Source organism: Anabrus simplex, chromosome 5 (genome assembly GCF_040414725.1).
Source record: "Anabrus simplex isolate iqAnaSimp1 chromosome 5, ASM4041472v1, whole genome shotgun sequence".
In the NCBI taxonomy this organism is placed as follows: Eukaryota; Metazoa; Arthropoda; class Insecta; order Orthoptera; family Tettigoniidae; genus Anabrus; species Anabrus simplex.
This window is the reverse complement of record NC_090269.1, coordinates 26,779,829-26,799,771: the sequence shown is the minus strand read 5'-3', so window position 1 is coordinate 26,799,771 and position 19,943 is coordinate 26,779,829. Positions and strand designations below refer to the sequence as shown.

The window sequence follows — 19,943 nt, the reverse complement described above, 5'->3', positions numbered from 1 at the left end:
TCTGATAGAAATGACCAATGATATTACTACCCAATGAAATTATATTGTTCTTCAGTGAGTTTACATCTGATAGAAATGACCAATGATATTACATTGGTTTAATATTACAGACACAGAGCGATATCATACGATTACCCATTTTTATTGTTAAAACCAACTTTTATGATACACAGAAGAGAGACTGAGTCTATAATAGATACAATGCGGAAAAGAAGAGTTGCTTTTTTCTGTCACATATCACGACTACTAGAGACTAGGATACTCAAACATTTATTCAACTACTTTTGAAAAAGTAAAACTATAAATCACTGGTTCAAAAAGTCCAAGAAGATTTAAATGAATTAGACTTGGCAATTCAACAAATTGAAAACAGAGAAGAGAAGAGGATCCTGAGAAATAACGATGCGAGACTTAAACTGAAGACCTATACACGCAAACAGTACAACATAACTGACAAAGAACGGGCAGCCAGGTCAGCGAGAATGAAACATTTCTGGGAACAAAAGAAGAAAAAATCAACCAAATTTGTAACCAATATTCATAAGACTTGACTTTATATAGATTGATTTCAGTGCTCCAATGTGGGTGTAAAATTAAATAAATAAATAAAAAACTGCTTTTTGTTTTGTTTGTTGGCTGAGAAGGATTTCTATGGCTTTCTATTCCAAGTACGAGAGAACTAGTCAGAAATCAAGCTGGCAACTAATCCCATGATGACAAAGACGAAAAATATTATAAACAATTGTTTACGAAATTAAGAAATGACTTAAGTCGATAGTCCCTCAAAATCAGTCACTTCAAAATATAAATATATTGAAAATGAATGTCCTTAGGACTTGAACCACTGACTTTCTGAGTGTAACTTGGCAGGTTCAATCCTAGCTCAGTCCGATGGTATTTGAAGAGGCTCAAATATATCGGACTCATGTCAGTAGCTTTACTGGCACATAGAATAACTCCCGCAGGACAGAATTCTGACAAATCGACATCTCCAAAACCTGGAAAAGTAGTTAGTGGGACAAACAACCAGTACAATTTTTTTCTAATATCCAATTTCTAAATGGTAAAAATGGCAATTGGGCCAGGACTTCTATCTTATGGGAATTTTGTGCACATTTGTGTTCATGTGCAATTCATTTTTGTTTAGAAAGGTTAAATTTTTGTTTGTTTAGTTTATTTTTGTAACTTTATATTTCATTAATTGCAGTTTTAATGGATCTCTCTAGCCTCAAGTCATTACTGAGCAATCACTTTATATGTCAGGTAAATTTTGAAATTTCCAAGGATGAAAATGCTCATTATAATAAAAATTCACTTCACCTAAACTGTCCGTGTAGAGAATAATCTTTCTTTCTTACAAAATGTTACAGCCATTCAAGATATTCTTTTCATGTAATAAATAGGCTCCTTCTTTTTATTATTGTGAAAATTTAAACTTGACTACTTACTGCATAAACATAAAGCATATTGAAAAATTAGACCAACTGCTTTGAAGGGTAATAAACATTATGTATATAATTACATTCTACTTACACTTGGAATTGTTCCAGTGACTTCCTTGATGTCGGAGAGAATTATGTGTCGTAATACATTCCGAGGAGTTGCTTGATATCTCTTCCGGCGTTTCTCTTCACAGTCTTTGATATATCTTTCTCCAGAATCAACACGATCCAGCACTCTGTGCACGTTTCTTTCTAACCATGGCAAAACATCAGGATCTTTCCATTCATGGTATGTTCGACACACATAGAGTTGCACAAGTTGCGAGAGAGCAGGGCTCTGACTGCAAATCAAATGTGCATGACTTATATGCCAATTATGTAGTAGTACACAATGAGGAGAAATTGTCCACGGGTCCAATCCAAAGAAAACCCTTGAGGAATGGACAATGGGTAAGACCTGGCAAGGAAGGAAAAGAAAGCACAAAATCACTTACTGATTTCATGCAAGGAACTGTTTTCAGACTGCAACCCGGAGCTTGTTCAACACAAGATGGCGCATCACAAGCCCATACATTCAACTCGAGGGAAATAAAACACAAACACAAATCACCTCAAGGGATATTCCAAGAGAAAATAGCACACAGAATAATTATGAAGCAGAGAAACATGAAAACACTAACAAGTTACATTTTAAATCTTCTCTCTCCTGGTGTTAAAACAAAATAATTTCTAAATAAGTACTACAGATATGTTTCAAATTATACAATACATTTTCAAACACCTTGCTTTCTTAAGTCCTCTGACTATCAGAAAAAGGAAGATTGGACTAAATGAATATTTTAAAAAAGACGAAGCAAAGTTACCTTCTTATAGGCCATGAAGACCCTTGGAGGAGTGGAAGGTAAAGGTACCAACTTTTGGTGTAGGCTGAATGAACCTCAGGGCCATGTGCTTTTCCTGAAGTGGAAACCTTGTTTCGTACAGATTATTTTTACTTCCTCACAGGGAACTGAACCCACACCCTTCCGGGCGAACCGAGCATGCATTTATGGCCCCAGCCCAGGAAGCCCCTAAATGACTATAGTGACAATTTTTTAAAACAATTCTAATTATGATTATTTTTTAAAACAATTTAATCTTTAAAATACTTCTCACTCTGAAACACATTTCATGTCTTCAGTTAACCCTTCAATGTTGAACATTTAAATATCTCATTTTGTAACAAAGAGAGGTGATTGAAATGCAAGCGCTACAAAAGTGCAACGGTATAAATAAATAAATAAATTAATTAAAAAACCATGGCCATACAGCCCATTAAGGGCCTTGGCCTGCCAAGATAACTGCAGTCCAGTCCGATGGCCAGCAAATGTTAGGAGTGCCACACAGTTAGCATAACAACATTCTCAGGAACTGCCCTTGAAGAAAATGTTTCATGCATGGAAATTTGAAGACTGCCAAATTTCAAAAAGGGGCAATAAGAAAGGGAAGAAAGATTTGAACACTGTTCACCATCTCAATTCAAAAAGAGAGATCACCTTCAAATTTACAAACTGATTATTATGATATACTAGCAATTAATTTGCCAGAATTATTAAAAATCAATGTTCACAAACAAAATTTGATGAGGCTTGGAGGTTTGGCCTAAGTTTAAAATTTACGGGTATGGCTGATGAAAGGAAGGGCAACTATCAAGCAAAATTGAAGGACAACCCAACATTAGGAACAATAAAAGTATAAGGATTGGTTAACCCGTTAAGTGGGGAGGTCATATACGAGAAATTCCTGCATAGTGGGGAATCATTTTCAGTAAAATTTTTATTTAAAAAATAAATCGTTTTTGCCAACCTATACACGCTTAAATATTATATTATGTTAAACTTAGCATAAAATTATACATTGCAGTGTAAATTGCGTTATTATTTACAATTAAAACGATTTTTCAATTCATCCAGTTTCAGTGCAAAAATTGCATATGTGCCATTTCATATCTAGGCCTACTCCCATTCAGAGTATTATTTGTGTTGCTTATATTAATTCATCTTTGAAATGTGTAACACACAAATGAAAAATTATCAAATACTCCACATAATACAGACACATTCACTCAAATATCATGTTTTCCTGAAATAAAATAGAAAATTGTACTCACCATGTAGGCCTATAACTTGCTATTGTAGAGGGCAGCAAGTAATCCACGAGTTTATTCGTCACAATTTTGTCACCACAGTACATAAAATTATACTACACTGTTCAACACTATTTACACTAATTATTTACACTCAATAACTATAACAAATTACTGAAGAAAAAATTGAAAAAACTATTTCAGGATGGTCACTGATAGTCGCCGGCACACAGACTGTACAGCGGTCACCGAGTGCAGACTACAAGCTTCTCAAATTCCCCGAGCATGGAACCTGAAACTCGCTGGCATATGTGCAATGATCATACTTCAGCTGTATGGCATAGCCTGAAGCAAGGAGAGGGGCACAAAGCGACATTGCATACTACACAACAATACTGAGTACCAGGCCGCTGGCCTTGCGCCACACAAACAACGCATCTCTTATTTGCGTGCAGTCTTGATTTTGAGGCTGGAATGAAGTCTGGAAAATGCCTTCCCGAGAATCGAGTTGACAAGTCAACGGGTGCGGGTCTCACTGATCGAATTGGCAAGGCTGCGTTAGGAGTAGCGTTCGCATACTTCTGAAATGGTTTCTGCACAATTTGAATACGAAACTCCAGCTGTGTGAATTTACCGCCGTGTTTCTTGTATATCACAAAAGCATTAAACACTGTTATGTCCAGTAGGTGTCTAAAAATCTTGTGGTAATATTTCTTCATTTTTTTTTTTCTCGCCGTACTGTATGGTACGATACATTGGTCCGATAAGTCCACCCCTCCCATTGAGTCATTGTACTCGATACATACGACCGGCTTCTCTTTGGTTTCTCCTTTCTTGTTTAGAATAGTGCGCATTTCGGCGTCATGAATACTACTCAGCATGCAGACGTCTCTCTTGTCTTTCCACTTCAAGGCCATGAGTTTGTTTTTATAGGCAAAAGCCACCTCCCCTTTTTTCAACTTTTTTCCCATGACGTCCTTCGGAAGATTTTTTCTGTTAGATTTTACAGTACCGACAGCGTCTGTCTGAAACTCATTGAGCTGATCAAAGAGTTCCGGGCTACTGTAATAATTATCTAGAGCTATGAGGTATCCTTTATTTAGAAGAGCAAACACAACTTTCGAGGGCTTGGTATACTGAGAAATATCTACCCCACAAACCTCATTTACTAGCTCAGTTCCCTTGCCTGTGTACCACAGGATATTCCACACATATCCTGTTTTAGCCTCACATAATTTGAAAGATTCCATACCGAAGCAAGCTTTCTTCTTCGGAATGTACATTTTTCACCCCAAGCGACCTTTCCAAAAGAGTAAACTTTCGTCAATCGATAGACGATCATCTGGCAAATAGGAAATTTTAAATTTTTATACAAGAATGTCTAAAACTGGCTTCACTTTGTAGAGTTTTGGGGATACTTGCCAATCGTAAGCCTCATTATCTTAGAAATGTAAAAATTTCAGGAGAAGGAAAAAAACGTTTCTCGGACATGGTCTCGTAAAACACGGGCGTAGCAAACAATCTATTACGTGAAAAATAATGAGCTTCGGCTTTTGAATTATACCCCGAAGAAAAAGTATCCCAAATAAGTTTTATTTCTTCCTTGTTAGTAGGAACCCAATCCCCCTCCCTGCTTCTTCTTTTCATTTTATCTGTTCCTATACTAGCTTGTATTGACTGCTGAAGCGTACAGATTAGTTTGCTCTGAAATAAGTTCGCACAGTTCATCATCAATGAGATGCTCATATATTTCGTCCGGTTATTTTAAATTTAAAAGTTCGCCCTGAATTCCACTTTGGTATGTAGCTGGAAATCAAGATCTCCTACATCCCCTTACATCCCAGTCACTAGATGGAGTAGGAGGCAAATCACTCTCACTTTCTGACTCGCTACTCTCATCAGAGCTTGAACTCGACACCTGTCCACGGCCTCTAGGCAGCAGACCTACTCCGACGGAAGCACTCGTGCATGGAGCATCTAATAGAGGAATAGTTTCACCATTACTATCTAAACTAAAATCACTGCAACTATCTTCCTCACCGAGTTTGAGAATATCCCGTATATCATCACTCGGAAGATCTATAATTCTTTTGGACATGTTCATAAGTAGGAAACGCTACATGCAGAATTAAAACAATAAATCACAAGATAAATTTATATACAGTGAAACCTCGATTATCCGTTCCCCGAAACTACGTTTTCCCGTAATATTCGTTCAAATTACGTGGTCCCGCGAGCATCCCATTTAAAACCTGTATTAAAAAACCCGCGTTATCCGTTCCTCGAAAAAACGATTTCCCGCATCAACCGTCCAGAAATTTCAGTCCCATCAACACTAAATCCTCGATCAAGCGTTTTTCAAGATTTCGAGAATGGACGGCAGGAATCGAATTTGCGAGTCTAGCGTATTTTAATTTCGTCGGATATCTTGTGCGATCATACTTACGGAACATTCTGTACCAGGCTAACAATGAAGGCCTCCGCCAACTTGCGCTTTGTTAAGAGCTTTCTGTTGAATGTTTCCTTCAGTTGGCTGTGTTACTAGCTGGTGAAAACCAACAATTTACGCAGTCGAGTTTCGGTTTGCTTACACAGTACAGTACTGAAATGGCGCGACCTGTAAAGCATGTGAAAACCCTGCAAGAAAAACTTCAGATTATAGAGGAAGTTGAAAGAAATCCAACAGAAAAAAAAGTTGACATCGCGAAACGTTTAGGCTTATCTGCTTCGACACTGAATACAATAATAGGGAAAAAACAAGAGATACGTGAACAAGTAAAAAAATGTGGATCCTCCGCAAAGAATAGAAAAACGGGGAAGGAATCGAGATATTCTAAAATGGAAGCAGTTCTCTTTTCTTGGTATCAGCAAGCTCGGGCGTCGAGAATTCCTGTGGATGGTAACATTTTGCGCGTAAAAGCTCGAAGCATCGCTGCAAGAATGGGTATCAACAATTTTTCTGCTTCGAATGGATGGATTTCCCGGTTTAAGGAGCGTCACGGGCTGGTGTATAAAAAGCTCGCCGGCGAGAGTGCTGCAGTTGACGGTTCGGCTGTGGAAGACTGGGGGAAAAATCTCCCAGAGCTGCTTGAAGGATACGAACCGAAGAACATCTATAACGTGGATGAAACCGGCCTATTTTTAAACTGTTTACCGGATCGCACGCTGGCTCTTAAAGGAGAATCTTGTCATGGAGGCAAAAATGCGAAGGACCGCATAACTGTTTTGCTGTGCTGTAACAGTAACGGGTCAGACAAACGTATCGCTATCGTTATAGGCAAAGCAGCAAAACCGAGATGCTTTAAGAACGTGAAGAAGTTACCAGTGCGATACTACGCGAACGGTTAAGCTTGGATGACCACAGACATTTTTTGGATTTTCTTCACGGACTGGATGCTTCTATGGGTGCTCAAGCGAGAAAAATAGTTTTGTTTGTAGATAACTGTGCCGCCCACCCGCAGGAACTTTCTTTCTTACGAAATGTGAAAGTTATTTTCTATCCCCCGAACTGTACCAGTGTCCTTCAGCCTCTGGATGCGGGGGTGATAAAGTGCTTTAAAGGGTATTACCGCAAGCAGCTGGTGGAAAGGGCTGTGTGTATGTTGGACGCCGGGAAAGAAGTGAAGACGAAGTTCAGTATTCTACAGGCAATCCACTTTGTTGTGTCAGCATGGTTCCACGTTTCGCCCTCCACCATTCAAAATTGTTTTCATAAATGTGGCTTTGGCGAAAGCAGAGACACGAACGACACCAACACCTGCAGCGAAGAACAACTTTTCAGTGAGGACTGGGAGAAGCTCGCGCCGAGAGATGTTAACTTCGAGACGTACGCTACAGTCGATAGTGAGCTCGCCACTTGTGGTGTAAAGAGCATAGAACAGCTGTGTGATGATGCTACTGCCACAGCCAGTGCAAGCGCCGTGCATGAGATCGCGAGCGAGGGGGAAGACAAAGACGAAATTGAACCCCTGCCAACGTTTGCAGAAGCATTAGCCGCCTTTGACAAAATTCGCGACTATATTACTGCGTATGACACAGACAGCAGCGAACTACAGAACGTTTTAAATATTGAGGGAGCACTGTACCGTGTTAAGGCATGACAAAACAAAAAACAACTGACGATTAAAGAGTTTTTCACTACAAAGTGACTACTGTATTCTGTGACTGAAGAAATGACAATTTAAGTGTTGTGTGTGCATTACGTAACCTATATGTATGCGATGTGACACTTTATTTTTGTGAGTGCGAGAGTGTTTCATTACATCTTCTGGGATTTAATGTATTTTGGTATCATTTTTGTATTTGTGCGTTGTGATTAGCTTACTTGACTATGTGACTGGACGTGTTACAACCTATGCTTATTTACGTGTTTTCAGCTATCTTTCCTAGCTATAATACCACAGGTATGTTCATGTGAACTGCACCAGTAATTATGCCTATCATGCAAGCCACATTTCTCGCCTGTTTATCGGTAAAAAAAAAAATCATTAATGGAAAGTACCGAGGCCTAAAACATGGGTGAACTCGAAGTTAAATTTCGCGCCGTAAGTTCGTAATACAGCACGAAAACCTTTACTGATAAATAAGTTACATTGTTCTTTTTTAGGTTATTAAAACAAAGTCTTCTAATTTACATGAGACTGTCATCAGATAACGATTACTGTAAATAACTGTACCTGTTCCAGTTAGATTTAATCAAGGTGAAACAAACAGAGGTAGCTACCGTAGACGTTTTAAGTGACTGTATTATAATGTTTTCCCGATCGGCATAATAACTCCGATACACTCTCCTTGCAGCAATAGTGAAACTGGAGTCTCAGATGTGTTTTTAAATTCCTTAGATATCCAATATAATTCTGATAACTTATTTAGTAGAATATTTTTCGATGAGCTTGACTGATGAAAGTTGCTGGCCTGAAAGACGTTTTCACGGGAACGTGACGAAGTTTCTCGGTAAAACTGAATTTAAAATATAAAGTTTTTAAACTAATGTATTTAATGCAGGCGTTTTTGTACAAATAAAATGATATATATATATATATATATATTTCATTACTGTGAAGTACAGTCAAACTGTTGACGGTTTTAATTCGTTCCCGGATTTTCCGATTTCCCGTATCGTACGTTTTTATCCCCAGATCCCTCCAAAAACGGAGAATCGAGGTTTCACTGTACCAACAAAACAACTTATGAGAGCGGACAACATTCACGCCGAGACACGCAACACTACGCTCCACGTGCCACACTGACTTGAGCTTCTCGCCAAGCGCCACATAGGTTGTTCTTGTGCTACGCAGCTATGTAGCAGAAAACAAGGGGATTCCCAGACGAGAACTGCTTAGATACACGAAGGTGAAAAAATTTCTGTCAGATGGCAGCACATCTCGGAACATATGGAGAAAGTTTCAAACCTACAGCTTATTTCGTAACGGAGATAAAAAATAAAAACTTACCGTGCTTCACATGACGCGCGCCCCACTCTACGAGTTAAAAATAACCTAGCTGACCTTAAGAAACTCAACAGGAAATAATTCTGGAAACAACTACAGAGATCTTGCTCATCGTTCTTACAAGAATCAGCAATGATTACATTCACTTACTAAATTGTGCTGGTGTTAAAAAATTAAATGAAGTCAGATAGGGATGAACACATAAGTGAACCACACAGCTGAAAATGATGAAAAATGAAACTTAAAAAATATTATTTAGAGCAGAATATAGACAATTCTGGTGATGGCAATACACTTAAGAAAATGGAAATTGCAACACCATGAAGGCATTGGTTGTTTGTGTTGATTTTCAAGATATGGAACGATGCCATGTAGGTAAGTAAACGATCAAAGTTTCAGACCCATTGGATTGTTCCTACAGGTCTCCCCACGTGATTGGTTACGGAGGAATCAACTCCAGAATATGGACTCTGGTGTAGCGTAGTTGACTTGCAGTCTGTGCAGTAAAGGAGTTCCCCGTCAAACATGCCTTGACAACAGAGAAGAGCACGCTATCAACAACTGTCGCTGTTTGAGAGGGCTCCGATAATTGGGCTGTGTGAGGCTGGATTATCGCTAAGGACTGTCGCTGCACGTATTGGCCGACAGGCATCTACGGTACAACGTGTATGGCAGCAGTGGCCAAATGAAGGTACCCACACTCGTAGACCTGGCACAAGCCCAGCGCGACAGACAACTGTGAGAGAGGATCGCTGCATCATTCGGATGGCCCGGATGGAACCCCATGCAACAGCAGTGCAAATTCGAGCAGCTGTGGCACCCCACGTTACACAACAAACAGTTGGTAATCGCCTGCGTGCAGCTGGCTTATGAGCCTGTGTCCCTGCAGGTGTTCCATTGACCCCACAACAGCGACTTGTAAGGCTGGCCTGGTGTCGAGAAAGATCGACGTGGGTCGACATATGGCATAGGGACGTCTTTAGTGATGAATCGCGCTTCTGTCTTGCCCGCAGTGATCGTCAGAATCGTGTGCGCCGACGTACCGGGGAGAGGGGCCGCCCAGATCTTATTGTCGAGAGGCACACAGGGCCAACACCAAGCATTATGGTCTGGGGAGCTATTGACTTTAATGTGAAATCACAATTAGTGCTTGTTGAGGGCACTATGACTGCTCGACAGTACGTTGATAGGGTACTCAATCCAGTGGTTGTACCTATGATGGCGAACGTTGCTAATAGGATGTTTCAGCAGGACAATGCCCGGGTTCACACTGGACGCATCTCCAGAGAAGCTCTCCACGACATCACAACCTTAGAATGGCCCGCCAAATCCCTGGACCTCAGTCCTATTGAGCATGTGTGGGACATGATGGGTCGACAACTAGCCAACCGTCCTCGGCCACCCACAACTCGGGAACAACTGACCCGTGCAGTGCAGCAAGCATGGGATACAACTCCTCAGGAAGCGATCCAGGGCCTTATTGACTCCATGCCTCGATGAGTACTGCAGCTTGCGGTGGGCACATCCTGTACTGATTGTTGTCCAAACTTGCGGTCAGAGGGACCTGAAAGTGTAATCATCAAATCACAACTGAACACTCGTCCTGCATGTTCAATTGCAGCAATGTAGCACCACTCCTTCTGAGTGTTGCAATGTCCATTTTCTTCAGTGTACCATATCACATCATATCATATCACATCACACTACTCTAATAAGAGGTAGGGGTCTGATCCATCAAAGAAGGATGACATCAGCAAAAGGTACGGAAAAATTATAAAAGGCATGAAAATAAAAGCCTCTACAGAGCTTAGAAAGCTAATATCATTGGTGTCAGAAGAGAACATGAGTTGACCAAAGGAGGTCAGTTAAGAAAGATGAGAGTAAGGAGACTGGGCACAAATGGAAATAAGGGTCAGCTAGAAAGTAAGGGGATGATAAAAATGAAGTAATATATAGTAGCCAAAAGATAAAAAAATATTTCATCTAAATCATGTTTCACATCTTAACAACTGAAATAAACATTCACTGAAAAATATGAATTATAACATCAAGTGTAATTAACAAAGAAAATAAAAATAGAATATCTTACAGAAATAAAAGGAAGAAATTAATGACGTTACTCACCTCGTTTGTGCTCGAACTCCAAAGAAATCATGACTTGCAACCCGAGGATCTATTAGGATAGAACATTTATCCAAGAGAAGGGTAAGCACTCCTGGGAACATGATGAGAGCACTCTGTAGAAGTTTATCTGCCATAGTTAACTCCCCAAACTCTCCACCTCCCACAACATGGAAATGGGCTAACGCATGAGAAAAAGCAAAGTTTGGAAGCTGAGATAAGTTCTTGCTTGATTCCCATTCCTCAGCTACAGTCACAAGCCAGGCATATTTTCGAGATCGGAGGGCATAAAAGTCTATGCATAATATAACAGCCAAAGGATCTCCTTCGAAGTCCAATGAGAGAAGCAATTTACATAGTTCCAGAGCAGTGCGATAACATGCTCTCTGCCCCACAAAAGTCAAATGCTTGAAGAGGGCAATGAAGAGAGCCCTGAAACAAAATGATTTGGTTGTACCTGAAGTTTTACACGCACATGTGCATGCACACACACAAAAAGAATTAGCGAAGCACACACAGCATAATATTTTGTACATTCGTCCTTAAGCAACATATTTTATTTCCATAATACATCAACTCAATGTTAGCATTAGTCATTCATATTTAGGACAAGCTGTGTTTTAGCCATTATAAGTTGTTATTATTAAGACGATAGGTTCTTCAGCAGCTGAAGATGACCCATTAGAAGGGTCAAAACCGGTACTGTATTAGAATGTTTTAAGTGCTTTATAAAGAATAAATGTATTGATTAGGTGGAAAGTTCCTATCTTTATATTTGCAAATGCTCATTGTACATCGAAGTCAGAAGCCAGTTCCACTGCTGGAAAGATATACATAATTTATGTGAATTCATGAATTCATATTCACTCCTAAATCTGAGATCCTTTTTACAATTCTCATTCTGTGCCATAAAAGTAATGGAAAATGATTTTTTGAAAGCACTTTCTTGATGCGATCAATATAGCCTAAAAAAAGATTAACAAAATCTCAAAAAGTTTATATCACGAGATAGTTTTTGTGTAAGCTGAACTTAAATGAAATACTTAAATGTAGTAGTATTAAATACCATAACATTAAAAAAATTAAAAACCTCTTAATTCCTAGTCTTTGCATCTACAGTTGGATGAGAAAAAGTCAACTTCTAATGGCATACCTTTCACTTTTACATAACCATATTTTAGTTTCACAAAAATTCAATATTCATTCTTACCTGTTTTCCTGTCTGCGATAATCTAGACGACAATTTCCCTTAGCCATACTGAACAGTGGATGAAAGGCACATTCAAGGCAATATAACGCCCGTTCATTGAGCTCTGCTGCCATTTGCAGGTCTTCACTCATTTTGCACAAATCTGATAGTTGTATTAACGCATCCACATGGTATGGATTGGAATTAATAAGCATCTACACAAACAACAGCCAAATTCAGATATTGATTTGTAATGCTTTTACATATAATACCTGCCCAGTTTCTCTAATGAATAAGAACTTATTCACTTATGGGTAACGGGTATCAATAATTCTTACCACTATATTATCTGGATTAAGACTGTCTACAGCTTCTAAAAACTTCTTTTCCACTTGCTGATAGTTGGCACTGTGTTCATAGCAGAAGTACTGTACACAGTCCTTTTTTTCCATACGCATTGATATACCTGCAAGAAACATATTTCTGTAGGGTTCAATGTTATATTTCAATTTTTACCCATGATTGAAAGAAAAGGACAAGTACTAAACAGATAATAATTATATCACATAACAGCAGATCAGACATGAGAGAGACTACAAGACTGGAAGGTGTACAGTACAAATTTTGTAACTTAAAACAGGAACCATTGAAGGATGACAGTTTTGCCACCTGCCTCATGGTGTTGTGGAACATGAATGGGATTCCCTCAAACTAAATGTCTTCTTCGCAAGAGCGAGTGCTGTGTGGGAGGACTGCAAGTTCAAAAGAGGTGGCTATAAATACTACACTACATGGCTGCATATTGCATATAGTAGTGTTGTTAGTTACGAAGGTGATAACTGTGGTGACTTACTGCAAGTGAAAGCATGATCAGTTATATTTTTAAATCTGGCAGAAGTGGTCCAGCCATCCATTCATGTTTCTGTCACATCCAATGTTGCTTAACTATTTTGTATAGTTAGAATCATTAATGAAGAAATTTTAAATTTATTTATGAATGACATTGAGATGTGATGTATTTTAAATTCATGTTGATTTTGATTGGGAGGGGAGCAAAATGTGTAAAAACTTTAAAACTGTGAGGTCATCTTGTGGTTGAGATTCATGTCATGTGCATGCTGTGGATTCATCTTTGTCAGTCAGGAGTTAGTTTTTTTTTTTTTTTTTTTTGTCTTAATTAGAGATTTGAAGGAAGTCCTTCAGGGTGAGGATATGATTGGGCTTTAGTTTAGCATGTCTTGTTCATAATGTCCTATTGTGAGGTCTGTTTGTCGGTAGAATTTCTCAGTCAACTTGATCATGTGGTCCAGTAAGTACCCTGTGCCAATGAGGTCATATAACTGGATGATAGACATTCCAAATGGTAGCTCAGTGGCCAGTCGTAGCATCCAGTTTTGTACTCACTGTAGTACAACTATCCTGTCCTTGGCTATGAATGTAACAGCGGGAGTGGCATAAATAAGTGCCAGTCTTATTAGTGTCATATATTTTAGTTTTACATTGTGTGTAGTGAGTGTACCTTTGATGTTAGTCACTGGATATAGGTGTCATATGTTAGCCTTTGTTTTGTTAATTACATCTTTGGTGTGTTTTAGTGTAAGCCTGGTATCAAGTGTCACTCTCAGGTACTTTAGTCTGTCTGCCCATTGAATGTGTGTGTTAAATAGCTGTACGTGCCATGATGGCCGTTGAGAGCTCCATGCGAAGTGAACTGCTTGTATTTTCTGTAAGTTTAAGTCAATTCTGTTTTGGTTGAACCAGCATTTGAGTCCTGTAATGTGCTTTTGTATTCTTTGTACTACATTTTTTGGGTTGCATGATTTGGTGAGGATGGCTGTGTCATCTGTAAATATAGCAGTCAAGTGTTATCTGTACAATTTGTTTTAGAGCCTTACTGATAGAGTCTTTGGTGAAGAAATTGTAGATTCTGAAGTTCGTGAGATCATTGTTTACTTTAATGATGGTGCTGTCTGCAGTCTTTTGGAGTGCATACATCTTGTCTCTTATCGTCTCGTGAATAAATTTCTGCAAGTCTCACCAGTGCTTACGGATCTTATTTCAATGGTGGCAAGTGCGGGGGTGGCAGAAGTTTGGGCAGGGGTGGTGGCAGGCTGTAGGGGAGAAGTGGCAGTCACTGGGAGATGTATAATAGTCTGTCGAAGAGGGGTAGTTAGTTTTGAGATACAGTATTTGATCGTGATTTTAAGCTGTACATTTGTCATTTAGGTTTCGTTGAGTGGAAAGTGGTTCTTGGAAATGATTCCTGGACTGTCGGGATAGGGTAGGAAGACTGAGGAGGGTATGGTGTGGGGTAGTGGGAGGGAGGTTTCAATACGGAACTAATTATGTTGAACTTATTAAATTACAAGAGTCGTGTGGAAAGAATCTTCATGGTCAATTAGGGTTCGCAGTCATGTTCTGTATTTCTTACTTTGTCCCAGCTGCAGCAGTAGCTCATGTCCACCTCAGGAGAGCCCTGCGACACAACAAAGCTAAGTTCAGGCCAGGTCCTATTTTTAGTAACTGATCTATGGCATGGCTCGAGCTGTTCTACGTGTGGGTGGTTCAAGAGAGATTTGTTTAGAGTGGGGGGTGGGAAGCAGCGAAGGAGCCTCTGCTCTCTCAAACTGGCACTACTTTGCTCTGTATTGCTTCTGGATGTAGTGCAAGCACTGCTCGAGCCCAGTCGCTGAAGCCCCACAGATAGCACCAAATATCCTTGACAGTTCTGTAGGCGGGCAGCAGTTGTGGCAAGTTGACCGTCACAGAATTTCCCCGTGGGACTCAAACCCAAAGACAACAGGCAGCACTATCTGTGCTTAAGAACCTTATGACGATTAAATCAGCATCAATGAGATCTAGACCTAGGAACTCACCTAGAAGTATGGCAACCAAGTCATGTGATCAGTGGACAGACAGTGTAGCAGCTCTATGGTGGTATACATGTCGTTCCATTTTCACATCTCAATGCAGGATGCCTCTGTCTCCTGACCTTACTGTTCGGGATTTTCTTTGGGGTATGTTAACACTTCCAACACTATGCCTGTACGGGACACGGGTGCACTGCTTTCCTGGTTGTGGACAGCACCCATATGTCTCTCGTGTGTTTATATGCAGCTGCACGTATCCCATACGGTTTCCGTCCCTTGCTTGGAGGTAGTAGTTTATCTAGGGTCCACTAGATGCAAAAGTTATCAGGAAGTTCAAAATGAAACGACAAATAGTGTTGTTTCTCCTTGCCGTGATCTCTACTGAAGCACTCAGTACGTGGTGTGCTGCACGCGCCAAATCTGTCACACTGTTAACTATGTTACGGTATAAACATGTCCTCACGCCAACTCAATGATAGTGATATTTTGGATATTTTATTGGGAGAAGTGGGTTCAGAAATAGATGACAGTGAAGAAAATCCTGCTTACGAACCAGATAACATATCAAGTGATAGTTCAGGTAAGATTTTTATTTATTACCTACTTTTGAACACAAGTTTCTAGCTGCATTATTTTACTCCACGTACAAATTATAGAAATACTTTTCTTTTAGATGAAAAGATTCAGGTTGAGGATTCACCTGTAGCACAAACATCGCTAGAGCATCCGACCCTGATGATGACGGGTCAGAAACAGATGAGCAAACACCTACCATCTTCCAATCAGTATCTGCTCAGTTATGTGCAGGGAGTGATGAAATAGATCGTTTTGTCATTTTTTTTGGTGATGATGTGATGAAAAATATAAAGACAGAAACAACCAGTTATGCAGGTACGACAACTGCATCAGGGCAAACTGAAGGAAACTTCCATGTGGCACCAATGGTCTGCAGTAAAACTTCAAGAAATTTATTGGTTTTTCAAAACCATTTTGCATGTGTGTGCTGTGAGGCTACTCAAACTCAGTCTATTGATCCCTTTTATCAAACAGGATTTGCCAATCGATTGTTGAGTTGTGATATGTTTTCAGGAATTTTATTTATGTTACACCAAAATGCCAATGCAATCTTTATCAAGAAGGGAGAACCTAATCATGACCCTCTACATAACATACGGCCTTTTTTTTAAATTAAAAAAAAAAAACTTTTTGGTGCTCAAGAGCATTTCCAGGTTTTTTCAGTCTTATGAGAATCTAAAAACAGATGAGGCTGTATGTCCATTCTGTGGTCAGACAGGGTTTAGGGTTTATATGAAGAATAGATCCAATAACTACGGTTTGAAATTGTACGTACTTTGCAATGCAGCAACAGGCTACGTACTAAATTGCGAACTACGGAGGTTGTTTCTGATCTCTGGAAATGACTTGGAGTTTGCACTGTAACAGTTTGACGCGCAAGCAAGTGACGTGGGGTGGGATTATTACAACCACCCTTTGTTTGTGCGTGTGCAGAGTTCACAAGCTTGAAGCTCAAGCGATGCCAAAGAAAATGAACCTCATTGGGAAGGATACATTATGGCCCTTTCCGATGCCAACTATAGCTATCCTGCTATTATTGAACAGTGCAGGAAGAGGAATTTTACAGTGACAAAGAAAGGGATAAACTGCGTCTTGAATAAGAAAGGAAAAACTTGAATGGGATTAATTCCGAAGGACAAGAAACAAGCGAACCCTCGACCTTCCCCAAGCCATACTCCAGAGGTCATAAGAAGGTGTAGACCCTTGTATCCGAAAGCAGCCCAGTTACCCAACAGGCCATAGCAAGTACGTTGGCGACGACATTAAAAATAGTTACCATAATATTCAACCAGGATTTAAAATTAGAGAAACGGGAAAAGGGCCGGGTTCACAAGTTGTTGGATCACCACATTGCGGAATGGTGCACAAACAGTAGGAAACTCTATGAGAACTACTTGGCAGGTGAAAAGTGGAAATTGCAACAAATCCCATGTGATTTACTACTGGGAGAAGGGTGAAAAAGGTCAGACAAAATGTTATGCAGAATGCAAAGAAACTTTCTCCAGGAGATTTATGATTATTACTGGGTACTGCTATAATGGGAAGTTAAAAATCTGCCGTGTTGCTAAAAACGCAAAAGTTAACCCCCTACACTATCAAAATTAAGTCCTGACCCCAATTTACCAAACTGAGATCTCAGCTCTGTATGGTGCAGACTCAGAGAAGGTGTGGGTGCATCAAGATAAAGCGCCTAGTCATACTTCCGATTCAACCCTCGTATTCTTAAAGAGAATGGAACAAGAAACAGGAATATACACTGTACCCTTTAGTAATATCCCAGTGAAGTCACCTGATGCTTCTCCCATGGACATTTGTGTGTTTGGATTTCTGAGGAGGACACTGAAAACAGGCGTCCTTGTGCTGTGGAAGGCTTATGGAAAGCTTGTGAGGAGGAGTCTTCTTCAGAGGAAACTGAGGTGCAGAGCTATATGAAGGGACATCAGATAGAGCACAACCAATGGTGGAGACTTGGCTTTATTTAAGTTAAGGCCCTTATGAATTTTGTTTCCAGAGATTGGAAAAAATCTTGTTATATATATGGAGCCACAGGGAGTGCCAACAGCAGCATCCAGTCTCTCTTACTTTTCAGTAAGGGCTAATGTATCTATATGCACCCTATTCATCAAACAAAGAAGTGAAAACGTCTTATTCATAACTATTCATTCTAAAGCTTGTGAATGTGAAAAAAGAAATTTACCTGTTTTTCCAACATGAGGCCAATTTTCTTTAGGAGAAACTAACCATGTGCTTTTAACATAAGCTCGTCCTCGTCCTCTTCTTTTACTGAAAACAAAGATACTTATAAAGTGTGATACTACAGAGGAATGTTGGAAATACAGTACAGTAGATTAGATAAATAAATAAATAAATAAATAAATAAATAAATAAATAAATAAATAAATAAATAAATAAATAAATAAATAAATAAATAAACAGAGAGATAAACAGGTGTACAAATTAACAGAAACTGCATTGAGTTGGCAAAAGAAAAGCCTTTCAGAAAAATATGGTCAAATGATGAGATAGAATGTTAGGATACAACCTGAGACACCCAAGTCTTGAACATGACAAGAGTAGATGCAGGCTGTGTTAGTTGTACACAGATGAAAATACCATGAAGAACTACATTAAAAAACAGACACTACTGCTCAAAAAACAAATTCTTATATGTAGTCAGCTTAATATCAAGCAGTACTTTTAACCAGATACACCTTTTAGATAATGTAGCTAGCTGAAAGATACTCTTCCTAGAGATGTTAGCATCAGTAGTCTTTTCCACAATTGTCTTCCAGAGGGAGATTTTTAATTTTTATTTTAATTACTGTATGGATAGCTGATATTCACAATAAAAAGAGAGTGCGCACAATAAGATTAACCCGAAGAGTGCTACGCCCACCTATAGATGGGCTGACGCGGCCGGTCCAGTACTGCTACGCCCGTCTATAGACGGTGCGCGAGAACTTTATTTTTTTTGAGTTTCCCGGTTCACTCGAGTCCCAATTTGATCTCCGACATGTTCTGCCATCTATTGGGCATTATGTAGAACTAATTGATCACAGATTATAGCTTCGGGAAGTACCTCAAAGAGCTTTTTATAGATGTCTGTGGAGTTCACCTGCGATGTAAACAAATATGGCGGAACAGCAATCTACTGTAGTTGTTCTTGCAGCGATGTTATTTCGGATCAAAGAATCTTTCGGTTATTAACCACAGCGGAAAGTGATGATGGAAATGATGATTTTAATGAATTGTTAAGTGATTTTGAAAGTGAGAGTGATACAGAGAGTGCCGAAAATATTGTGAGAGAGAAACAGAGCCTCCTTCTAAACGAAGAAGAAAAACACGTTGAGTTAAAAAACTATTTTATCACTATTTTCGTGGCGGACGGATTACTTTTCTCCACCAGACTTTCAAGTAACTGTGACAGGCTCTGAGGGCCAAGTAGTGTTTGAAGACAACCCAAAAATCATTGATGTTTTTAAAACTTTTGTGCCAGTGGAGTTGGTGCAGATAGTTGAAAAGCGGCATCACAAACAACCAGTAGAAAACATTTAACTATCACCACATACCTGGTTTAGAAAGTATTTTAAAATATCAACTTATGTACCTCTAAGAAGTTTCACGTATTAGTTGCCTACAGATTTTGGGAAATATTATTATTTTGGACTCTTTACTTTGTATAATGTACGCATAGGCACAAAAGTGTAATTTTGTTTTCTCTCAAAATAATATTGAACATAAGTGTAGGATTTTCCATTTGCATTTAGATTCATAAAGAACCAACATTTGTAAACATTTTAAGCTAATAACCCCACTAACAACTTAAAAATTGTCAAATGGTAACTCAGCACTTAAAAGGTTAAAGGTTAAGTCATTGTCAAATGCCTTACTGTTAACAATTCACCAACCTGATTCTTACTAGGAACGAATGAACTGTAGGAATGAAGAATGAAGCTTTGTCTGATCCCAACACTACCTAGGTACTTTGAACCAAGAACTCACCCCATCAATTCATTTCAGAAAAAATCTTCATAAATGTCTTTGATTTCCAGATAAAATGCCAACAAAGATTCTCTTGTACTCCAACCTGCACCTTCTCTATATCTACGTAACATACCAAATTTTTCGTAGGTTACAATTTTCATTTCGTGTTGATGTATAACTAATATA

At 39.1% G+C, this 19,943-nt stretch overlaps 1 protein-coding gene across 1 annotated transcript in view; it reads right to left on the bottom strand.

Moving 5' to 3' along the window:
• Nulp1 (Nuclear localized protein 1) overlaps window positions 1-19,943 on the bottom strand; it is a 97,298-nt gene that overhangs the window by 43,403 nt on the left and 33,952 nt on the right. Inside the window, exons 4-8 of the mRNA XM_067146811.2 lie at window positions 17,971-18,056; window positions 12,666-12,793; window positions 12,349-12,542; window positions 11,142-11,570; window positions 1,534-1,783 (exon numbers count right to left, since the gene is read on the bottom strand). Coding sequence (XP_067002912.2) covers window positions 1,534-1,783; window positions 11,142-11,570; window positions 12,349-12,542; window positions 12,666-12,793; window positions 17,971-18,056 — 1,087 coding nt within the window. The remainder of the gene's footprint in view (window positions 1-1,533; window positions 1,784-11,141; window positions 11,571-12,348; window positions 12,543-12,665; window positions 12,794-17,970; window positions 18,057-19,943) is intronic.